At 43.5% G+C, this 22,258-nt stretch overlaps 8 protein-coding genes and 2 non-coding genes across 10 annotated transcripts; 6 read left to right on the top strand and 4 right to left on the bottom strand.

The window, feature by feature from the left end:
* Positions 1–238: 238 nt before the first annotated feature.
* On the top strand, positions 239–2,849 carry O0I10_004800 (uncharacterized protein; the record flags this gene model as incomplete). The annotated part of the gene is made up of 10 exons (XM_058484849.1): positions 239–494; positions 553–580; positions 642–720; positions 773–1,251; positions 1,303–1,645; positions 1,704–1,831; positions 1,901–2,217; positions 2,278–2,454; positions 2,509–2,645; positions 2,697–2,849. The coding sequence occupies 10 exons, from the start codon at positions 239–241 to the stop codon at positions 2,847–2,849; spliced, it is 2,097 nt and encodes a 698-aa protein (XP_058344348.1).
* Positions 2,850–3,867: 1,018 nt separating this feature from the next.
* On the top strand, positions 3,868–5,065 carry O0I10_004799 (galactose-1-phosphate uridylyltransferase; the record flags this gene model as incomplete). Its single annotated transcript, XM_058484848.1, has 2 exons — positions 3,868–4,865; positions 4,924–5,065. 2 exons carry the CDS (start codon positions 3,868–3,870, stop codon positions 5,063–5,065), a joined length of 1,140 nt encoding a protein of 379 aa, XP_058344347.1.
* Positions 5,066–6,382: 1,317 nt separating this feature from the next.
* On the top strand, positions 6,383–7,312 carry O0I10_004798 (uncharacterized protein; the record flags this gene model as incomplete). The annotated part of the gene is made up of 1 exon (XM_058484847.1): positions 6,383–7,312. One exon carries the CDS (start codon positions 6,383–6,385, stop codon positions 7,310–7,312), a length of 930 nt encoding a protein of 309 aa, XP_058344346.1.
* A 243-nt stretch (positions 7,313–7,555) lies between these two features.
* Positions 7,556–11,095, bottom strand: O0I10_004797 (uncharacterized protein; the record flags this gene model as incomplete). Its single annotated transcript, XM_058484846.1, has 9 exons — positions 7,556–7,792; positions 7,923–8,080; positions 8,153–8,280; positions 8,345–9,837; positions 9,898–10,083; positions 10,141–10,595; positions 10,655–10,708; positions 10,792–10,907; positions 10,974–11,095. 9 exons carry the CDS (start codon positions 11,093–11,095, stop codon positions 7,556–7,558), a joined length of 2,949 nt encoding a protein of 982 aa, XP_058344345.1.
* A 765-nt stretch (positions 11,096–11,860) lies between these two features.
* Positions 11,861–13,387, bottom strand: O0I10_004796 (uncharacterized protein; the record flags this gene model as incomplete). The annotated part of the gene is made up of 5 exons (XM_058484845.1): positions 11,861–12,133; positions 12,196–12,800; positions 12,862–12,953; positions 13,011–13,107; positions 13,192–13,387. The coding sequence occupies 5 exons, from the start codon at positions 13,385–13,387 to the stop codon at positions 11,861–11,863; spliced, it is 1,263 nt and encodes a 420-aa protein (XP_058344344.1).
* Positions 13,388–13,838: 451 nt separating this feature from the next.
* On the bottom strand, positions 13,839–16,115 carry O0I10_004795 (uncharacterized protein; the record flags this gene model as incomplete). Its single annotated transcript, XM_058484844.1, has 2 exons — positions 13,839–15,187; positions 15,362–16,115. 2 exons carry the CDS (start codon positions 16,113–16,115, stop codon positions 13,839–13,841), a joined length of 2,103 nt encoding a protein of 700 aa, XP_058344343.1.
* Positions 16,116–17,609: 1,494 nt separating this feature from the next.
* Positions 17,610–18,631, top strand: O0I10_004794 (uncharacterized protein; the record flags this gene model as incomplete). Its single annotated transcript, XM_058484843.1, has 2 exons — positions 17,610–17,870; positions 17,933–18,631. 2 exons carry the CDS (start codon positions 17,610–17,612, stop codon positions 18,629–18,631), a joined length of 960 nt encoding a protein of 319 aa, XP_058344342.1.
* Positions 18,632–19,030: 399 nt separating this feature from the next.
* O0I10_004793 lies at positions 19,031–19,101 on the bottom strand. Its single transcript has one exon. It is a non-coding gene; the product is annotated as a tRNA-Gly (tRNA).
* A 107-nt stretch (positions 19,102–19,208) lies between these two features.
* Positions 19,209–19,281, top strand: O0I10_004792. Its single transcript has one exon. It is a non-coding gene; the product is annotated as a tRNA-Ala (tRNA).
* A 1,107-nt stretch (positions 19,282–20,388) lies between these two features.
* On the top strand, positions 20,389–22,186 carry O0I10_004791 (UV excision repair protein Rad23; the record flags this gene model as incomplete). The annotated part of the gene is made up of 10 exons (XM_058484842.1): positions 20,389–20,496; positions 20,571–20,643; positions 20,707–20,786; positions 20,838–21,066; positions 21,129–21,256; positions 21,318–21,474; positions 21,536–21,840; positions 21,916–21,948; positions 22,008–22,074; positions 22,137–22,186. The coding sequence occupies 10 exons, from the start codon at positions 20,389–20,391 to the stop codon at positions 22,184–22,186; spliced, it is 1,230 nt and encodes a 409-aa protein (XP_058344341.1).
* Between the last annotated feature and the right edge of the window lie 72 nt (positions 22,187–22,258).

The following is a 22,258-nucleotide window of genomic DNA, read 5'->3' as shown; positions in this document are numbered from 1 at the left end:
TGAAATATGAATGACAGGATTCAAAGATATGAAATGTTTGAGTGACATCCTTTGTCGTATAGGCAAGAAAGGGAAGTTGTTGTGTCTCCGTTTACCTTTCAATATTTACTTTGGAGCGGTCCACTTTTAACTCATTATCCTTTCTCCCTTTTCCATTACTTGGCAACCCTTCACTTTTCCTTCTGCAGTAAACTTTAATACAAGTCTCTTTCCTTTCCCCGCGCCATTCACCACTGCAATGTATTATCCATCGCAACAACAGCAACAGCAACAGCAACAGCAACAACAACCTGGATCGATGCCTCCATCGTCGTCTCAATCAACAGCTATGCCAAGACATGCATCACCGGCACCAGCACCGGGTGTCCCTCCAGTTTTGGCATTGTATCCAAAATCGGCTCAATCGATCGTGAACACAGTACCACCACCACCACCAGATACACTTCAACACGACAACCGGATACCACAAAAACGACCCAGGAAAGAGCGTGCATGTAAGCAATACCCTATAACTACTACTTCAAAAACAACTCATTGATGGCTGTCGAATAGGTGACCGTTGCCGACGAAAGAAAATAAGGTAGACTCATCAAGATTATACTAAATACGTATGTTGACCCATTCACCCAACTATAATCAAGGTGTGATTACTCTCAAGCGCACGCTGAGTTACCTTGCTCGTCATGCAGAAGTTATGGAACGGTTTGCACGTTTAATGAGGTATGGGTCCATTTTCATATTGTTATGCATGTACTTAGCGACCTTTTATTAGGCTGCTCGTAAACGAGGACCATCCAAAGGATATGTGGAAGCATTGGAGAATCGATTACAACGAATGGAAGCAATCCTTGCCAACCTTGCCAGTTCAGGAAATGCATCGGCAGAAACGGTACAACAGCTCTTGGAAGACGAGAAAGCCAAAACGACGACCACAACATCATCCTCATCGTCGGCTGAAGAGGAACAATCCATTCAACATTATCAGCAACAAAAGTCATCATCATCCACGAGCAAACATGATCAACCACTTATACCGGATTACTCTTACTTTGGATCCTCGTCAGGGATATATTTCGTTGCAAAGTACTTTCCCGATTTGATACAGCATGAGAAACCCCACTTTTTGCCAATCACGGGTGGTGATATCATGATCAATCGCGAGGATTTCGACAATGAAGGACCTTCTGTTCTCCCTAATTATGGTCAATGGGCATTGCCACCCAAGGAAGTGGTCGACAAACTCGTTGAATTGTAAGTAATGGATGCAATTTACATTGGTGGATACTAATGTGTGGTGGATAGATTCTTCTCAAGAATGAACAAGCTGCTTCCGGTGTTGGACGAAGAAGAATTCCTGGCCAATTATCGAAAAGGATACGACGCTGTATTTATGCCGCTGCTAGTAGCTATTTGCCGTGGCGCAAGCCGATTATTGACTGATGATGATCCACTTGTCAAAAAATATGGCATTGATCGAAGACAACTACTCGTATCGCTCGACCGACAATACAACCACAATTGCAACATTGACATGATGACACCCAAGATTGAACATGCTCAAGTACTCCTGGTGATGGCATATTGTGCTGAAAAGTGGGCACCTGAGAGCGAGGATTGGGTGAGTGCTAGCTTGGCAGTGAAAATGGTACGTATGCATGGTCGATGTTTTTATTTGATGAGCTTTCCTAACCATCATTTTTAAGGCTCAAGATCTTGGATTACATCGATCGAGGACACAACAGCAATTGGCACCCCACCTGATTGAACCATACAAACGTCTTTGGTGGTCTGCATACGTCATGGATCGATGGATTTGTGCTGCTTTGGGAAGGTATGCATGACTTGTATGTAGGAGGAGGAGAAAATCACGTGGATATTGATTGACATGGATTACGCACAGACCATTGATCATTTCGGATGCTGATTGTGACATTGAATTGCCTGCAGTGGAACACCATGGCAACAACTATGAATACCTCATACAACTCACCAAATTATCGGGGATCCTGGGCGATGTTTTACGAGTATTATACGCACCTCGAGCTCGACTAGTGGGCAACTTGCAAGGCATGAGTCATATATGCAACAACTTGGATCGTGCATTGGCAGACTGGCAAAATGGATTACCTGCAGACCTCAAGCTCAGTGAAAAGGATATCCAAATGGTTGTACACGAGTCACTATCAGATGAGTTATCCAAACGTCTCAATAATGGAGGTGAGTCAACAAGAAGAAAAATATGAATCAACAACCCACCCTTACCAATGTCCTTTTTAGCGGGACAATTGCGCCTGGTATATAATTCAGTCCTTTTGTTGATGCGGTTACCTTTCTTTTGTAATGGAAACCATGCCCATCTTGCTACGGAGGTTCTCAACGCTTCAAGAGAAGTCATGTATATCGTACAAGCATTGGATATTCCATCACTGATTGTTGTCAGCTGGACATTGATGGGTGAGTATCTTATTCGGTAATTCAAGCATTTTGTTTAACCACCAATGTTTTCAGGTCATGTCTTTTTACAAACGCTCTGCATTCTCTTGTTATGCCGACGTGATTCAAACCCGGCTATTGCATCTGGTGCTGGTCACTTGCTAACGATCTGCAAGGAACAATGTAGACGTTTAGAGCCTTATATACCGGAAGTAAGTTGTGTTCTTGTATACCATGTCTTGAATCTAAATGGTGATCTATAGCGTTCGATGGTGTCGTTTGTGGAATTACTGGAGAAGATTATTGTGGAGGACAAACTCAACAAGACACCCTTAGTGATATCTGAATCCCCTGTAAAGAGAGAAGAGTTGGATGACGCTCCTTCAATACCTCAACATGAACGACCGAGCGAATAAATCAAGCGATTAGAGAACATTGTTGGAAAAGCTATCTTCTACATGTGCTATCGTTAGCTATTACGACGGTCTTTATGCGAGAGGAATTTCTACATCATACGATCGATCATCTGGTTAAGGAGGGGTCCAGCTGATATCCAACAAGGATATGGGCAGTTTACACAGCTCATTCACGTGTAGTGTTGTGATAAATTGAATGTTACGGATTATGATGCGGCGTTGAATAAAGGAAACGGGACGTGGATTGCAATGAGAAATCCTTTACTCTATGATAGACATAGGGGATTTGTGATAGCAGGTGGATGTCTTTGTTTGATCATGGATAATTCATTCTTCATGGGAAGCTGTATACCAATTCTGCGGGCATGCTACATGATGAAAAAGCCTAAAAAAGACCAAAGTTAGACATTATGTTGTTGTATGTAGTCTAGCGCTTCTCTGTATTAAAGATCAGTACGACGTTGAATAATGGAAAAGGGACGTGGATTGCAATGAGAAATATGGCTGACATAATCCCCAAAGTTGCACACAATCCATCCAATATGGATTATATTCTCCTTTGCCCTATGACGACAATCAACTATTTTTATGCATAGGGTTTATTGATATACTACATGCTCTCTTTTTCCGAAATGGAGCACAAATTCCTGCGTTACATACGCAATGAGCTTCATCCATCATGCAAAACGAGGACGTGATTTATTAGAAGCGAAGATGAGCTATTCATCAGTGTATAGAGGACATTTTAGAGGTAGACATGTTTGAGGATAAGGCAAATGAACATGAAGTAGTTTCCTGTAGTAGTGAATGGGGAGTTCTATTCCCAGGTACACAAAATGAAGAAGGGGTGGCGATTGTGAGACACGGGACTTTGCCATATGCAGGGATTATGTAAGCTGTAGGCGTAATGGAAGTAAGGTAATATATATAAAGAAGTGCGGAGGGGAGGGTATGATTCATTCTCTTTCACATCTCATCTTCCTTTCTTTCCTTTGCTGTTCCAGAAGGGCGGATATCCATGTCGACAACAGCCTTTGATTTCAGCACTCACTCTCATCGACGCTATAATCCATTAACTCGTTCTTGGGTTCTCTGTTCACCCCATCGTACACAACGTCCTTGGCAAGGCCACCGAGAAAGTCAACAAGTCGATAAGATACCCACGTACGATCCGAGATGTTTCTTGTGTCCAGGCAACGAACGAGCCAATGGCGATCACAATCCACTGTACACCAGCACTTTTACATTCCCAAATGACTTTTCAGCTGTGCGACAAGAACAACCGGCACTCGAAACGACTCAATGGACTCTTGATGACGATGACGACCAAGACGATTTGCTGCGTGTAGAAGGAGTACGAGGAGAATGCCACGTGATATGCTTTTCACCACAACACGATTTGACGATGGCGGAGATGCACGTGGAGCAAGTTGGACGAATAGTGGATGCATGGATAGCATTGTATCAGGAGATGAGCAACAAGGAGCATGTGCGTCACGTACAAATATTCGAGAACAAGGGTCAAGCAATGGGATGCTCCAATCCACATCCACATGGACAAGCATGGTGTACCGAGCAAATACCCCAAGAAGTACAAGTTGAATTGGATTCAATGCGGATGTATCGTGATACCCATCATGGTCGATGTCTCTTGTGTCAATACATGCAAAAAGAAATTACTTGTCGAACACGCCTTGTCATTGAAAACGATTCCTTCGTATGTGTTGTCCCATTTTGGGCTGTGTGGCCCTTTGAGACTCTTGTTTTCCCAAAATCGCATCTTAGTCGACTTTCCGATTTGACACCTTCGTTACGGCATGATCTTGCAGATATACTACGACGTGTCACCTGTCGCTATGACAACCTCTTTGGATGCTCTTTTCCATATTCAATGGGTATCCACCAGAGTCCCATCCGCAGCAGCAATGAAGATGATCATGATGCTTTTGCGCATTTGCATATCCACTTTTATCCCCCGCTGCTACGCAATGCTACGGTTCGAAAATTCTTGGTTGGGTAAGTTTGTACTATTTGTATGTGTGCAATAAGATGGTTGACTCATAACAACGTAAAGCTACGAGATGCTGGGTGAACCACAACGTGACCTTACACCTGAACAAGCTGCTGAACGACTACGAGCATGTTCTGAAGTGCATTACAAGCATCGGCAAGTCAATGGTTACACGAATGGTGCAATGGAAACTGCTGGCAGATAATAACGTTCTTCTTCTTGCATACACGCCTCTTTTTTTTCCAACATAGACCGTGGTGGAAATGGCGTCAGCGATTCGCATCCCTCTATAGACTATTGTGCAACTACATATTCAGCTGTCACATGCCATCATCAAATTTCTCTACCTCTTCCTCAGCTACTGGTAGCTACACCATCATCGCCAACAACAACAACAACAACACGTCCTCAACCCATTCGAATAGCAAAAAGAAACAAGATTAAGCACGGCTTCTTTGATTATCATGTGTTAGCTTTTGTAGCATTTACATACGTTCTAATAATAACAACCCACCACCACCAGCAGAAGCTTGTCTTACCATTCCCCGAATTGTGGGCTTTGATCTTTTTTCCCTCGCAGCATCTTGCAGTAAAAGCGCACCTTTGCTACCCCGCATATCGTGTCCCATCTCGAGATCCCTTATTGTCATCTTAGTATATGACCCTTTGTTGATTATCTTGACGCAGACAGAGAAAAAAGTACACGTGCCATGCTTTCAAGCTATAAGAAATAAAACATTATCATTATCAGGGTAGCAATCGGCAAAACGCTGCTGCGTATTTGTGAAGCTACCTCATCTCCCTCGCTTTTTTCTTGTTATTGAGTATCACAAGGACTGAGTAACCAAAGGACAAACAAGGTAGTGGTGGCTGTCTCCGCTGCAAGTAGTAGTTTGTGTGGATCTGCTGAGCACCTGGTATCAAAACATCGTCACCAGCAAGGTTCGTTGCCATGGCACGACCAAAACGGCGCCACCCGATATGATGCTTAACCAGGTTAGTCGACGTGCATGACCATCAGCAGTCAGAGCCTATGCATGACAGTGCAGCACCACCCTTCTGATGCATTTTATTATGTCGATGACGACCCTACTTTTGATGTGCTTAATATGATACCTCTTCTCTTGACGATCGTGAAACGGAATATTCCCATCGTTTGTTCAATAAGGATAGGCTAACAGTGTACTAGGTATGTGGCGTACAAAGCTAATACAGGTACCCAATAACTGCGACCCTGAACAATGTCGTCAAGCGGAGCTCGGTTGAATGGGACAAAGAACCACCATGAAATGGAAGAGATTGTTATATGCAAAACAAAAATTGTAACTTCCAAATAACCCTTTTTAGTAACTTTGCAGCGAATTGTGTTATAGAAGCGCCGCAATGAACAAACTCGGATGCCTTTACATCGACTACCTCAAATGGTAACAAAGCAAACCCATAACTCTAAACGAAAGCAAAAAGTATATAAACACCATCTCTAAAACATGGTTTCATTTTTGTATTCATCTTATTATCCATCATGCAATATCAAGAACCACAACAACAGCCATATCTTGCATCTCTTTTAGAGCAAGAAAACATGCCAGTGATGGGTTCTTATATACCACCATCGCTTTCTTATTCTCACATGCTATCGTCAGCCTATGATCTGGCATCTGCCAATGTTGAATATCCATGGAATTGGTACCTCAAGAATGAAGATCTCAATGCAAGCGTTATTTGTTCTCCTTCCTTTCCCCATGATGTTACCATCACTGCTGTGCCACCACCACCACCACCATCGCAACTTGAGCAACCCATGCTCCCTTATCCGTCTCCAGAGATACATCACCTTTCTCCACCAGCAATGACTCCAACAATGGCTACAATGATGCTCTCACCATCCCCAGAGCTTTCTCCATATCCTGAGGAGCCTCCTATGTACATGTCTCCAACACCAACAAACTATACCTTCCCTATGGACACACCTAGCGGTGATACCCAAGGCCTTTTTTCTTCCGTTCCAATAATGAATTTCGGCAATGACAGCTCTGATGGATCCATTGGTATTATGACTCCTCCTTCTTCTCCTATGCCAAAGTACAGTCGATCCAAAACACCTCCTACTACGCATCGCCAACGACCTATCTACAAGTGCGATACTTGCAATAAGACATTCACTCGACCTTACAACTTGAGATCTCATCAACGTACACATAATAACGACCGCCCTTATCCTTGCGACCATCCTGGGTGCAAATGGAGATTTGCAAGACCCCATGACCTTAAACGGCATCAATTGTTGCACAGCGGCATCAAACCTCATAAATGCGAACATTGCAACCTACGCTTTGCCCGACGTGATGCTTTGCGCAGACATTGGCATGTGGAGAAGAAATGTGGTGATGCTGAAAAGCACTTTCCCACTGCCAAGCTACACCGCCGACGACGTGATAACAAGACAAAATGAGTGAAGACCCTCATCCTATCCATGATTGAAGCAAATCCATAATTCTGTAAACATCCCAGTCATAACACATACGTCCAGCAACTATTGTATATATACTCATCCTATGCGCCCTTTCTCTTTAAGCAATATCCATATACTATATAAACTTTTTGACTATTACTTGTATATACTACAATGGTTTATTCTTTTTCCTTATAACATGTGTATAAATGACCTCGATTTTGAAATGTAAGGTGCTTCTCGTTACTGCCATAATGCATTCACACGTTTCCGTCGCACAATTGGTCTAGCAATAGCAATAGCCACGACAAGGCCCACCATGGTAAGAACAAGCTGAGATTTGGAAAAGTCTTCGCTCAGCACATCAAATTGGCGACTTGGAGAAGATTGCGTAAAGAATGTATCAAGACCATATGCAAAGACGAGTGATGTCGATTCCAGCAAAGCAGGCGAAGTCAAGATCCGCTTGATACCGAATACCTGGATATACATTTGTAAAAAGGTTAATTTTTCGGCATTGATGTAATGATCGCGGGGCATCAATCTCGTTATCTCTCTCTTCGTGTAAAATTGTAGCAAAGAGATAAGGAAAATGAAGGGTATGTCTTACCTCGCGATTATAGGTGAGGAACATTTGTCGTTCATCTGGAATGGGTGCATAAGGAATCAATCCCTCTTCTTGTTCTTCCTTGGTAGGTTTGTCACGTGGTCGTCGAGGATCAAAAAAGCCCTTGTTAACGCCAAAGATCTGATTGCTCGAGAGGCCAACTATAGAATATCCGATGAGACGTCTTACCAAAAGGATGCAGGGTCCTCAAATAGCTTTGATTTGAAACTTACACAAGATTTCGCGTGTGGAAACGCCGCCTCGTGTAGTAGTAACACCAATCGATTGCACAGCGTACGGGAACATGAATGCTGATGACTGAACATTGGGACGAATGTTGTCATAAGACGAAAAGTTGGTGCTGAGAAAAAAACGGTTGTTAATCTCATTAGATCCGCGGATAAGCTGCCATTTTCATCCCTTACCCAACAACACGTTCATTCTCCCATTCGCCTTCGTAAAGCTCCAATACCACAGCTTGATATCCTCTTGTTTTAGCATCCGTACTCCAAAAGTGATAAATGACCCAATGCTCCGCTTGCACCACTTGTACAGCATGATTGATAGCATCCACCTTACGATGCAACGTTTCGTACAAGATAGTGCCTTTAACGCCATCGACAAGACGTACGGCCAATGTCCCTTGGACTGGATTTGTTGATAGGACAGCAAACATATGGGGGTTGAGATACTTGTACATGACATTGCGGTTACCAAGGACACGGCCAAGAAGAGCAACTTTTTCATATGGCTGACGTTCACCAACAGCGACCACTTTTTCATCGGAAGGTAAATCAAGGGTCCAAACAGGCTTAGCTGACAAGCTGCCACGGTATCCCTCCACAACGTGATAACCTTTGAAACCATCATGCTGCTTGCTGGAAGGTTGCACAAAGTAAAACGAATTTGCAAACTCTCTAAACCGTACACGGGCGCCTTCGGTGTCTGGATAAATATACACTCGGCTTGTACCGGCCTCATAAAGGGCAAGTAAATGCGTGTGCTCATCAGGCTCCTCAATAGGGAGTCTCATGACCTTGGAAATTTTTGTCTCGGTGATAAGAGCTGGCTCGAAATACACGTCGGCTTCTGGGATATGCGAAATATAATCTTCACCGGTAAGAGCATCCAATCGATATAAATGAGTCTCCTCATAACCAAGGCTAGGACTTCCAGACTCGCCAATCACAACAATCAAGGGTGGCATCTTGACGGATACAGAGCGAACCATTTCCACATGCGTAAAACGAACATCCTCAAAGTAGCGGCTCCAAACAATTGCGCCACGATCAGCTGTGTTTTGTGCAATCACTTTGCCAGTACTTGTTACTGTCAACACCAATTTGTGTAATCCAAATGCGTCACGATATACAATGGAGGGGGATGTGGCATTGGTCCAGCATTGTTGTGCTTGCAAAAGTTCGCTAGCATCGGCAGGTTGTGCCTTGTCAGATTTGACAGCACCCATCACACGTTGAATGATCCATTGGGGTAATTGACGTGCTTCAGTCATATGAGCTTGCAATCGATGCACGTAACGAGTCAAAGGTGGAATCGATTCAGGATGTTCCTCTGCAATCTCATCAGCCATTTGGGTCCACAATTGTTTCTCGGGCAATTCCAGGAACTCGGATGCTGTTGCATGGCCCAATGCTTCTTCACGTGACCAAATCAGATCCTTGGTTGCACCATCATAGAGGAAAGTAGATCCACTGCTTGTCACAATGAATGCACGCAAAGGTGATGTGCTCACCAGCTTGACATATTCCACATCTCCAGTCAATGAAAAATCATGAGGCAGACGATGCTCCTGATGTGTGTAGTCATCCGATACAATATGCCATGTCATTTCCTTGTCAGATGTACGAGCGAATTGCACCGTTGTTCCTGCCAAAGCATCCACTTTGCCAATTGAATCCTATCGTTTTTTCATATAAGAATCAAACCATAATATATGTATGCTGTGTCGTCATCTCACCTGAACACCCAAATCTTGAATCAAGCTCAAGCCGTTCTCTTGTATACGAAAAGCAGCTGTTGGCACCAACAATTGATCATCAGCGATATTGAAAGCACTCAAGAAAATGGCGTTCGATGTTGTAACATCCAAGCGCACCGTTTCAGGTTCGGCTGATGCAAAGGAGGCAAGAGAACCAACCAAGGACTAAAACCATGGATCAATTATCCTGCTACATTCCTCGACAAACCATCCCTTGCTTACCGATACAGTAGCCTTTTGGATCTTTTTGGTGCCAAGCTGGTTCCATCGAATAGTGTCGCGCTCGGTCCACAGCAAATGCTTGCCTACAACCTTGACGTTGTCAATCATCTTTTGCGTCGAGAGCTTGTTATTGCTGATCGTCTTTCCAGTGCTGATATCAAGTGCAATTGTGTTGAAGGCATCCTGATTGTCCAATCGTTCAATGATATACAAGGTGGTGTCGTCGTATGGATGCAATGTAACAAGAGAGTGATCTGCAACACGATCGCTGGTCCATAGAGTTTGTCCATTGGTCAAATCAAGTGCTGTAACATGACGCTTATCAACGATCACTGCCACGTTTGTTGATGTAATACGGCCATCCAAAATATGATCGAATCCATCTTGCTGCCAAATCAAACGACCCAATGAAGCATCCCACATTTGTGCACCGCTGCTTGAAAACGTAAGCACGCCTATACAACAACCATCAATTAATAACCATGATACATGCATCGACATCCCTATTTCGAACCTGATGTGCTTGCTTGTGCTTCGCCTACAGGATCATCTAATTCTTGACGCCATACTATTGAAACGAAGAAAAAGAACGTGATAGCATGAGAATAGTGTAAAACAACACATGCATGCAATAGAAAAATAGCCTAGTACCGATAGCTCCAGTGTCTGTATTGATCGATGCGAGCATGTTGCGTTCAGTGCTGACCACCAGCCGAGAAGGAGACGTTAATGCTGACCATCGTGCCTTGCCTACCCAAGTGTGATGCCTAAGCGCACCGATGGAGGATGAGTATACTTTTACACAATTTGATAAAGGAACGCAAATGACGTACCAATCGACAACACCGGCTTGAGACGCGTAAATGGCGGTTGCAGGAACGGCAATGCAAGATAGTAACAAGAGCAATGCACTCAAAAGCTGAATGCGTTTTCGCCGTGGAGATGGCATTGTCATTTCGCGGGAAGACCAACCAGGTATTTGTCGTGTCCGGACTTGTACATGGAGACACCACCACACCTCGTTTTTGGTGCTCAGCTGCTTAATGCCTACATCCATCCACCCCATAGCTGTTGGTGTACTCTGGATCCATATAAGTACATGTTCAAGTCATTGTAGATCATCATGCAATATAGCTTCAAGCCAGTAAATGGATATAAATAAAAGTCCAGCTGCATCCACATTGGTGACAAAGCGTATACTTTAAACCACACAAGATGTAATCGGTTTATTCCACTGATAACATAGATGATCAAGCATCACACTTACCTTTGTCTTGAGAGAGAGAGACCTGTTCACTACATGTAGGCGTGCGATCACAACACTGCACATTATTCCCTGAACCCATTACCAGGGAACCAAGAGGGAAAGGGGGTATACTCTTTGTTATGTATGAGGGAGAAACGTCTTTTTCTTTACAGATCGACCAAAGACGCAAGTGTCGACCCAGTAAATTTACAACCGCTAGGGAAAGGGGATGAAAAAAGACTAAAAGTACAATATAGGAAACTACAACTAATAAGATAGTAGATAAATAAACCAGAACGACGGCAATAAGAAGGATCAAAAGGGTAAAGAAAAAAAGTGGAAAATGCGGATGAATATGCAAAGTATGGACGTTCCTCGAGATGCTTGTAGTGTATGGGTGGGGGATTGAATTGAAATGTTGATGCCGTTGTGTAAAGACGCGCCTGTCGTCCTAGTATTAACAATGATCCTTCTTTATACCTTGGCTTCAGAAGCCTTGGTGGTGGTGGTGGTGTTGCCATTGTCCTCAATCACCTCCACATGTTCATGGGGTACCGATTCGACTGGCCCAGGTTGGACTTGAGCTGGGATCTTTTTGAAGTAAAAGCCAAACCAAGAGAATTGACGGTGGGGCTTGGAGGGATCGTTGGGATCGGTGATGGCCACTGGTTCAGGTGCTGGAAAGATGTAATACACAGCAATGCCAACAATGATAATGACATATGCAGGAGGATACAATACACTGACCTATGTATATGGATGGATAAGCATTTTCTTGCACTTCCATATAAAAGCTTACATTCACTTACCGTTTGGCCAAAGAGACCCAAGCCAAAGATCAAGCTGTAAAAGTCACTCGTCATCAATGACAAATTGTACATGACAGCACTGCCCCAACGGAACATGAGAGGCGCCAACGAGTACAAAATGACCATGCACACCACGTAAATGATAATAAGACCCACTTCAAAGCTGTTATCTTTAAAATTGGCAAACTCGTTGCGTTCGAGGATCATAAGCTGAACAAAGTTGATGAGCGTTGCAAAAAGGGTGAAGCTGCCGTTGACCTCGTAGATAGGGTATTTGCGTGACAAATACTCAACACTCGTATTGCTGATACCATAAAATGTAGCACCCACAATGACGAAAAAGTTGCCCTTGACAGGATCACTTGCAAGCCAAGAGTTACCCAACATGGCATCACTGCCTACAACCATGCCGGTGCCGCACAATGCTAAAAAGATGCCGAGATATTGCACCCATCGATAGCGCACACGGAAAAAGATGAATGCCAATAATACACAAACAGGTGTACTCCACGTATCCAGGATCATGACCGACAACATGCCAGTGTATTGATATGCCTTGACCACGAGGTAGTTGCCTTCCACATCAACCCATCCCAGGAAGAAATCTTTGTGAAAAAAAGGAGGTAAGCATATACATACGTAAGCTACTATAAGCTGCATACTCACAATAAACGCCACGTTCCCAGAATTGTCTAAGCCAACCCTTGATGCCTCGTTTCCAGATAGCATAGGAATTGTACACCACAGCTAACACAGCGCTATAGAGATACGGTTAACGATCCCACGTATGACAATTTTTCCACATGATTACTCACTAGACCAAAAACGTTTGGGTGGTAGGTGCATTAAAGTTGAATTCTTCGGTAAGCTTGTTATTGACGACGACGGTGCCAGTAATGCAAAGCGATAATACTGTGTATCCGAAAATGAATCGGTATATCAGCGGATCAAATTTTGGGATTTGTGTACCATAACAACAGCATGCCCAGGACTTACTTTGACCAAGGATCAATACTCTCAAAAACTCTTTGCGTGTCAAAAAGGCAAGTCGCTGCTTCCATGTCTTGCCCTTCCAAGTCCAAACATCGTTTTGTTCAGGCTTTTCTTGTTCTTCATGAACCTTTTCGTTCTCAAGCTCATCGATATCAAGAACCTTGCTTTGCTTTTCTAGGTCCTCAGACGTATGATTCATGGTATGAACAAAAGCACGTCGAGGTGTGTGTGTGAGTGTGTGGGATAGAGAATTCGGAAAAGAAAGGAAAGAAAACTGTGAATGGGCGCTCGGGGCCTGTTCATATGTAAAAATTTGCTTCGTTCGGTGTAACATCAATGCAGCTTGCGGAGATTTTATCGGTTGAACAAAGTCCTTTATCGAAAAAAAAAAGAGAAAGAGAGAGAAAGAGAGGGGAAAGAGCATGAGCATAGTTCGCATAGACCATACGTTAAGAACGATAGTACTTTTGCACTAGCACGCAGCTGCTGGAGTAGAAGAAGAAGAAGATCAAAAAGATTGCATATGGACATACACAAAGGAGGGGTAGGATTTGATGACGAACAAGATTGCCGAAAAGGAATGTGTGGTGGTTAAACTACAATAACATGCAGAAGGGACTACTACAAAATGCTGTGGGATTGGATTGGATTTAGCAATAAAAAGTGGCACCTCCATCATCATCACCAAGCCATTGGAAGTGCCCTTGCTGATCAGCATCGCCCATTGCATAAGCTGTTGTTGGATCATAGTGATGATGATTGTACAAATGATCATGGTTGTTCATGACGGGCGATGGTGGAATGGATGCTGATGGGATCATTGGCATGATCCAGGGAGATGCGGTTGTTGTCGTATCTTGATTCAAAAAGGAAGGTTCCTCAAACATTCTACAAGAAGTTTGCCATGGGTCATTTGCCACAACACCATGCTGATCCCAATATTCTTGCTTCAGGGCACTACCATTGTCGTTACTCGAAAACAATGCCTGATCCTCTGAATCAAATGGCATGGTCATTGTATCGTTGTTGCTACGTGTCGAAAACCAGTAGTTGGACGCATTGTTGAATAACGTAGTAGAAGGAATGTTACTGTAAAGTGGTTGTTGACATGGTGTCGACAATGAGGTGCCATGAATGCTGCTACCAGAAATGTTGCAGAATGGTCCATTATTGCTATTGTTACCATTTCCATTACCAAATACAGCATGGTTGGTATTGTTGTCAGGTCCATTGCTTGACTGTGGTGGTGGTGGTGAAGCATCGTTGCCACCACCACCTCCGCCGCTGCCTTTTTTGGAATTATGTCTGCTGGTTGCACGGTCATGCGTTTTGCGATGCTGAGCCAAGTTGTCTGAACGTGAGAAACGTTTACCACATTGATGACATAGATAAGGTCGTTCCATTGTATGTGTACGTAAATGACGTTTGAGATGCTCTAGGCGTCTGAAGAACCTACCACATGACCCCAAGGGACATGTATAGGTACGCTCGGATGCACCTGTATCATCCCCTAGTGATGCCAAAGCATTGGTTGCTGATGCAAGTGCGTTGTAAGATGAAGTCGAGAGCATGATTGTATTGCTTGGCGTTGATACATTACTGTTGGATGGTGTCGACATGGATGAAGAAGGTGGTGATGATGATGTCGATGGACAACCACCAAAGGCAAAGTCATCAATAATAGCTGATGATGATGGTGGTGTATCAGGATCTGGATTCGATGTTGAACGATGACGACGTGCTGTAGCATTAGCATAGTTTGGAGTCACAAGGGCAGTTGATGGCGATGTTGACGACAAAGATGCAGCTCGGCGTCTACGTTGCTTGTATGAAGCGGATCCCTCGAATAATGACACCATGCCAAAGATAGCTTTGGGGTTGCGGAGCCTGCATGGTTGTGGCGGAGGTGGTGGTGGTTCGAGATCCAAGCGCCCAATGTCGCTAGATAAATCTTCGTCATGCATTGTCACTTGCAGGTTGGATCCATTGGTGCACTTTTCTTTATGTCACACGATTCGTCGCGCCAACATTGCAAAAGGTACAAGATATAGAATAAAAAAAGAAAGCTTTTATTTAATTGTGGGCTCTTCCAGTGGTATGAGAAAGAGCGAGAGAGAGGTGTATGTGTATGTGCTCTCTTTCTCTCTTTCATTTTGTGTCTCTTATGCTTTACCTTGTTGGTCGTCTTCTAGAGCATGGGCTGTAGCTGCAGCTGATAGTGCCATGGATTTGCGTAATTGATCAAAGAGCTCATGTGTAGTGTCGAGTGAAAGCAAAGTGGCAGGGTCTGCAACAGCTTGGCTTGTTGGTTCAATACCCATCTTTTCTCGCTTGAGGTCACGTTCCAAGGCGTCAAGAAACAACCGATCATGAGGCACCGAAAACCAATAAAACACCTTTTGCTTCTTTTGTGTGCGAATGCAATTGTTCTTGTAAAGCATATCAAGAAACTCGGACTTGGGCTCTTCCAAACACGCATCACTACCCGGTTTCAGGTTGCGTAGATCGCTAAACACGCCTTCCTCAAACTTTTTCAAATTGGATACAGGTCGTCCAAACGCATGAAAACGAAACACCAGGCAACGTACAATATCAGTCCCTGTTATATGGAAGAGGTTGTTCCAAAACACACACGACACGCTCTCGCCTGTAGTTGGTAGCGCAAATGATTTGACCGCTTGTTCAGGATCCCAATCATTAGTCGCTGTGGCAAGAAAGTACTTGAGGTCGTCAATTTGTCCAAGACGCACGTCGGTGTCATTATTGGTTGGTCGTGGGAGACACATCAACGCGCCATTGTTGTTGTTGTTGTTGTTGTTGTTGCTTGGCTCACTGCTGTGAGATGATGCAGTGGCAGTAGCAGCTCGGCCACAGTTGCTGTTGTTGCTCGATGTGGAGGTGGCTGCCGTCAAATCCAAAGTGGTCATATACTTGCTGCTGTGGTTCTTTTTTCTTAATGAAGCTGTGGTGACGATTGATTTTTGTCAAAAAGGGAGAGAAAGAAGATGGTAGGTATAGTACAAAGGAGACAAAAGTACACAAGGATATAAAGAATACAAGAAGGGCTTATGTGGGCTGATAACAATACAGTAAGAGAGAAAAGGGGGAAGCAAAAGAAATGCAAAGACGATCAAGAAATAAAGACAGCAATGTCGGAGAGAGTGGCAGAAGTGGATTATTGGCTTTGGCGGGCAACAAGTGGGGTGGGGTAAGGAGAAAACTCAATGGACATGCATGGTTGCTGCTATGAGGAGAAGCGCCCTTGGGACATTCGGAAAAGGAAAAGATGGGCAATGGGCTCGTTTGAGTTGCAGAATAAGATTGCTGTATTTGGGATCATAATCAACAGTGTCTATGGTGCTGCTGGTGTGATGTATGCACTGCATTCCAATCACGACGACTGTTCAAGTCATGCCGTTAATGGCGGGTTCCCCACAACATCACACTACCCGATGGAATTCTATCTCATTGCTCCCGCACCCTAATGCAAATGACTTGATAGCCTATTTAAGCTAAATTGGATCGATGAGCCAACAGTGGGGCACAATAATCTTTAATCTCCTTTCAATGATAATGAGCATTGATAGATGATAGATGACACACTTGTAGACCAAATGCAAGATATCATCAACAAAAAAGCAAGGGAATGATGATCGCATCTCATCTCACTATCAAGCATCAAAAGTAGATGCTTTCATTATTCTTCTATGATCATCGATTACTTTGCTGTCGGCGTAAAGATTCGAATGTGTGTTGTGAGCTGCCGTGTAACCTAAACTGGGATGCGCGTATCTCATTACTAAAAGATGCTTTTTGCTCATATCAAATGTGGTTTTAATGGATAGTTATATCTAGTATTCAATAGGGGGGAATACACGTATGGAGGTGTGACAAGCAGCTATGATCCTTCATCAACATCATGATACGCGCCTGCCCTTCATCGGCATCGGCTCCTTTCCTTTTGTGTAGTGGTCCGTAACACTTGTAGCAAAAAAGATGATGGCGATCCAACGTCATTACTTTTCATTCCTTGACAAGGCATCTCTTTATGTATGATTCATTATTCGAGGGTCGAGGGCATTCAAGATGATAGGGATATTCGATTTGCATTGTCACCAAAGTGAGGATAGGAAGTAGCTGTGAAAGGGAGCGGGGAGCACAACAACCACCGTCCATCAGGTGATAATGTGATGCACCCGGTACAATGCACACATCATTGTGCTCCCACGCATGTTGTAGATCGAGTGCCTCAAGATGATATCTTCCTTTTCATTCAACCACCGTTGTAGACGTTGACAAGTTGTGTGTGTGTGTATGTGTGCGTATCCTCTTCCAATGCAAGAAGTGAAATTGAAATCCGACAGCCGCTCTCTCTTTCCGACTTGTCTCGAATCTTACTAATCGATCGATCCCACTACTCTATGGTCATGCCCACAACGTCCTGCAGCCGGTCCTTAACCGAGATACCCATTGACGTAATTGCAACGATTGCAAGTGAATTGGACGTGTGCTCCTTATGGAACTTGCTGGACACTTGCCGCTACTTTCGGTACAATCTTCTCGGCTACCAATCAGTTTGGCGACGCATTGTGGTTGATCTCGACTACTGTGATCTCTCGAGCCTCTATGCTGCACTACGAAGACTGCGAGATTCCAATGGTTTACGAAACATGGTGAGGGAGGTAAGTTGTATCTAGGTGACATGTGTCATATGATGGCATGCTGAGCTTATACCTTAATGAAGGTGATTATGGATGGCAACGACGACGCAATGATATCCCCCATCATTATGCTTGTGAAATTTCCCCGGCTACGACATTTAAGTACACGGCATCGTCGATTCAATACAAGCCTCGAAGTCGATTCCAAAATGATCCAAGAGTTATTAAAGAACGGTACGCTGCAACCACACTCTCTTGCTCTCGAATCAGTCAATGTTTATCATCATTACATGTCAACCGAACCACATCTCGACACATTTCAACGCACGCTTAATCGTCTTTCTCGCAACAAACATGTCCAACTCGATATTCGTGAATGTGATCGGACACCTTTACATCAACGAGCTACTGCTACCACAACCACCACATCAATACCACCATCGACTACCAATTCCTCCAATAGCAATACCATCGACTATAATAGCATCATTGGCATGGAACAACAACCACATATATCCGCCCTTGTCGACACGTTTCAATCAATGAATATGAAATCATGCTCTCGGATTATTGCCAAGGATGCTTGCTGTTGGGCATGTGGATATAGCTTTGATCGATGCTGGCAATGCGTTCCGGTATGTGGTGGATGTCGAAAGAAACGCCTTCCCCCGTTAGCAAATGCGAACATGATGCAATCCCAACATGTCAACCCGGTCACTACAACACCTCCATCAATAGAAAATGATGCTACTTTAGAAGACGAATTCAGGTTTTTTGAATAAATAGAATTCGTGAAGGATAAAAGTTAAAAGGGTCTTCATGTCATGTTCATGTAATTCATCTTTGTGGTACCATCGCTGCCTCTTGCATCAGCACATTTATGCTTTTCCTATCAATGCGTCATCTCGTTAGAGTAGATACTACACCACTTACAAGAGCAATAACGAAAAAGGGCGTAATCGCCCAAAAGGATTAGAAGTGAACGAGGATGGACATAAGAAGGTTGAAAAGCGATGATAGAAAACAGCATATATAAGAAAAAAAAGTGGTATCATGCATCATGGGATGAATAAAGCCAAACTACCAAGACACGAAAAAGAGAATATGAGATCACGTGATCCAAAAGAAGAAAAACAAAAAGGAATCCAACCTTATTGATCAGGCGGTGATGTGAGGATGAATGCGCGGACCGGGAATCGAACCCGGGTCATCCGCGTGGCAGGCGGATATTATACCACTAAACCATCCGCGCTAATTCGATGTTTTTTCATGTACGAGTGACATCATAGACCATATAAATTCCATATTAGGAAGTCATGTGATCGATCAGTCACCAAGCGGACCCATAAATAACAGCTTGGGGATGTAGCTCAAATGGTAGAGCGCTCGCTTAGCATGCGAGAGGTACCGCGATCGATGCGCGGCTTCTCCATTCCACATCATCTTCTGATCGATTGACCCAATACAGGATCATTCGATTCGTCCTTTTGTTTTTTTCTTATCATAGATCACGTGATTAATCTGATTAGATGAAAAAGATTCTCTCAACTATGTCGTGTATCTTGTTTTGTGTATCGACGATGACACACATGCGAAAATAAAGAGAATACAAGATCATTCGATAATGTTTATTCATATGTTATGATGGTGTATTTATCTATAACGGCAAGAATGTGATAAGGAGATGTAAGGTCAAAAGCAATGTATGCAAATAGAGAATTATCTAAGTGAGTATGTATCCGACAACAAGAGAGGAAAGACAACATTTTGGTAATAATACTGCGCTTAGCATAGGATTAATGCCAAAGCTTAAAAAGAGAGGACTTGAAAGAAACCACGGTATGTAACTATGTATCCAACATGATAATTTTCCCACTTTCAAAACACACATTTATCCACGCTAGATGTCCCCTTGGCAAAGAAAGAGATACTGTATCGAACTTTGGGTCTGCATCACTCTCCCCAAGAATGTAACATCACTCAATAGCTGCATAACATACGAGATGCAAAACGTAGCGAATACCCTTTAGGATATAATAATAAGCAGCATGATTTGGTTGTTGTGGATGATGGACATGCCAAAGTTGTAGTGTATGAATGGAGTGCATGTTTACATGGTTTGGATGATGTAATGCTTGTAGTGCGATATGTAAATACGATTAGATTGTTTAAGCGTATAAAGCAAAGAAGAGGTCCCCAATTTATGCATTGTTGTTGTCCGACGATTGAAACGCTTTATTCCTTTTCATATCAACGGTACCACATACTACATACAATTGAAGACAATGACAATGAATAGGTAGAACGTGGATGATGATGCGTTCATAGAGTAAAAGAGATGATAGGTTATGCAAAAGGGGTGGTGGGGTGACCAAGGCGTGGGTAAGATAGGGCTATGAAGCGCCAGTCACTGGGTGGGATATGTGAGAATGATGCCGCGCTTCCACTTTGTCCTGCAGAGTACGTGGCTTTTTCAAACCAACTAATCTTACCCCCATTATCGACGGTAGCCATGGTAAGCTCGCTCTCTATACAAGACATGGGTTCGATCGTATTCAATGATACTAACAAGTACCTCATGCAGCAACTTACAGTCAAGACACTCCAACAAAAACAGTTCAAGCTCGACGTAGAAGGCAGCGACACGGTACGTAAAGGAAAACGTAGACGAGAATCTCCATTGAAGCTTGTCAACGACTGATGCCTCTTACCTCTATTCAGATTCTCTCTGTCAAGCAAAAGATTGAGGAATCTCAAGGACATGCCGTTTCGCAGCAAAAGCTGATATTTTCAGGTGGGTAAACGGGCCGTACATGATAATCGTCATTGGCCAGGACGCTTATCAATGGATTTATAGGCAAGATTTTGGCTGATGACAAGAAGGTTGAAGAATACAATATCAGTGAAAAGGACTTTTTGGTCGTCATGGTGTCCAAGGTAAGGTGGATGATGATTTAATATACGCAAGCTAACATGATCATCTTTAAGCCTAAAGCAACGGCGTCAGCTGCGGGATCAAGCACATCAGCATCCACGCCAACTGAAAAGAAACAAGAGACCCCCAAGCAACAGGAAGAAAAGCCTGCTCCTGCATCCAACACCACCACACAATCACAACCTGCACCTGCTACACCTGCTGCCGCTGCTACCACCACTACGCCCTCTACTCAGGCACCTGCCCAAGAAAACACACAAGTAAGCAGTGATAGCTCATTAGGTAATGTCTCTTTGATCGTATGCATCTGTGTCAGTCATAGGATACTCATATACCTCCTACAGTGACCGGTAGTCAATACGAGAGTGTAGTGCAAAACATGATGGAAATGGGCTTCGAACGAGATCAGGTCAAGCGAGCTCTTCGTGCAAGTTTCAACAATCCTGATCGTGCTGTCGAATACTTGTTCAATGTAAGCATAGGATGAAATGGAAAAATGGATATCATTTTAATGGGGAGCATTGATTTGATAGGGCATTCCCGAGGATCTTTTGGCCGAGGAACAAGCTGAGCAAGCACATTCACAAGAGCAACAACAACAACAACAACAAGGTGGAGCAACAAACACCACCGAGGCACCAGCAGCAGCTGCTGCTACATCTCCAAACAGCGCCCAAACTCGTGGCAACGGTATGTTTATATTGCTTGATTCAATGATTGTAGCTGACATTGGGATGTAATATGTATCTAGATGCCAGCCAAAACCTTTTCCTTGCAGCTCAACAAGCAGCTCAGCAACAGCAACAGCAACAGCAGCAATCTGGTACCGGCAATGTCGATTTCTCGCAGCTTCGTAATACGCCTCACTTTCAACAATTACGACAACTTGTGCAGAGCAACCCTAGTCTTTTGCAACCTCTTTTGCAACAACTTGGTCAATCCAACCCAGAATTGCTTCGCATGATCAACTCGGACCCACAAGGCTTTTTCCAATTATTGATGGAGGGTGGTGATGAAGAAGGCGGTGCTGTGCCTCCTGGATCTCATGTTATCCAGGTAAGAAAGAGAGAGAGTATTTATTACACCGTAAGCGGACAATTAACTCATCATCATCATTATCATGGTTGTTAGGTTACCCAAGAGGAGAAGGAAGCTATTGATCGGGTATGTGTACATGACTATTCTTATAGCTACAATGATGGGAGACTCATCTTTTTATCTAGCTGGAGGGTCTAGGATTTGATCGTGCACAGGCCATTGAAGCATACTTTGCTTGTGATAAGAATGAAGGTAACCATGGAGATTGTGTATTTGCTGGTTCCAAAATGGCTCATTGTCTTGCTTATTTATAGAACTCGCTGCCAACTACCTCTTTGACAATGGTGCCGATGACTTTGAGTAATCGTATACTACCCCTTATGACCTACTTGAACAAAGAAAAAACAAATAAATGAAATGAAGCTTCATTTTGGAT

Source organism: Lichtheimia ornata (assembly GCF_029851405.1).
Source record: "Lichtheimia ornata isolate CBS 291.66 chromosome Unknown scaffold00018, whole genome shotgun sequence".
Taxonomy (NCBI): Eukaryota; Fungi; Mucoromycota; class Mucoromycetes; order Mucorales; family Lichtheimiaceae; genus Lichtheimia; species Lichtheimia ornata.
The sequence above is the reverse complement of the archived record's forward strand: the minus strand, read 5'-3'. Positions and strand labels throughout refer to the sequence as shown.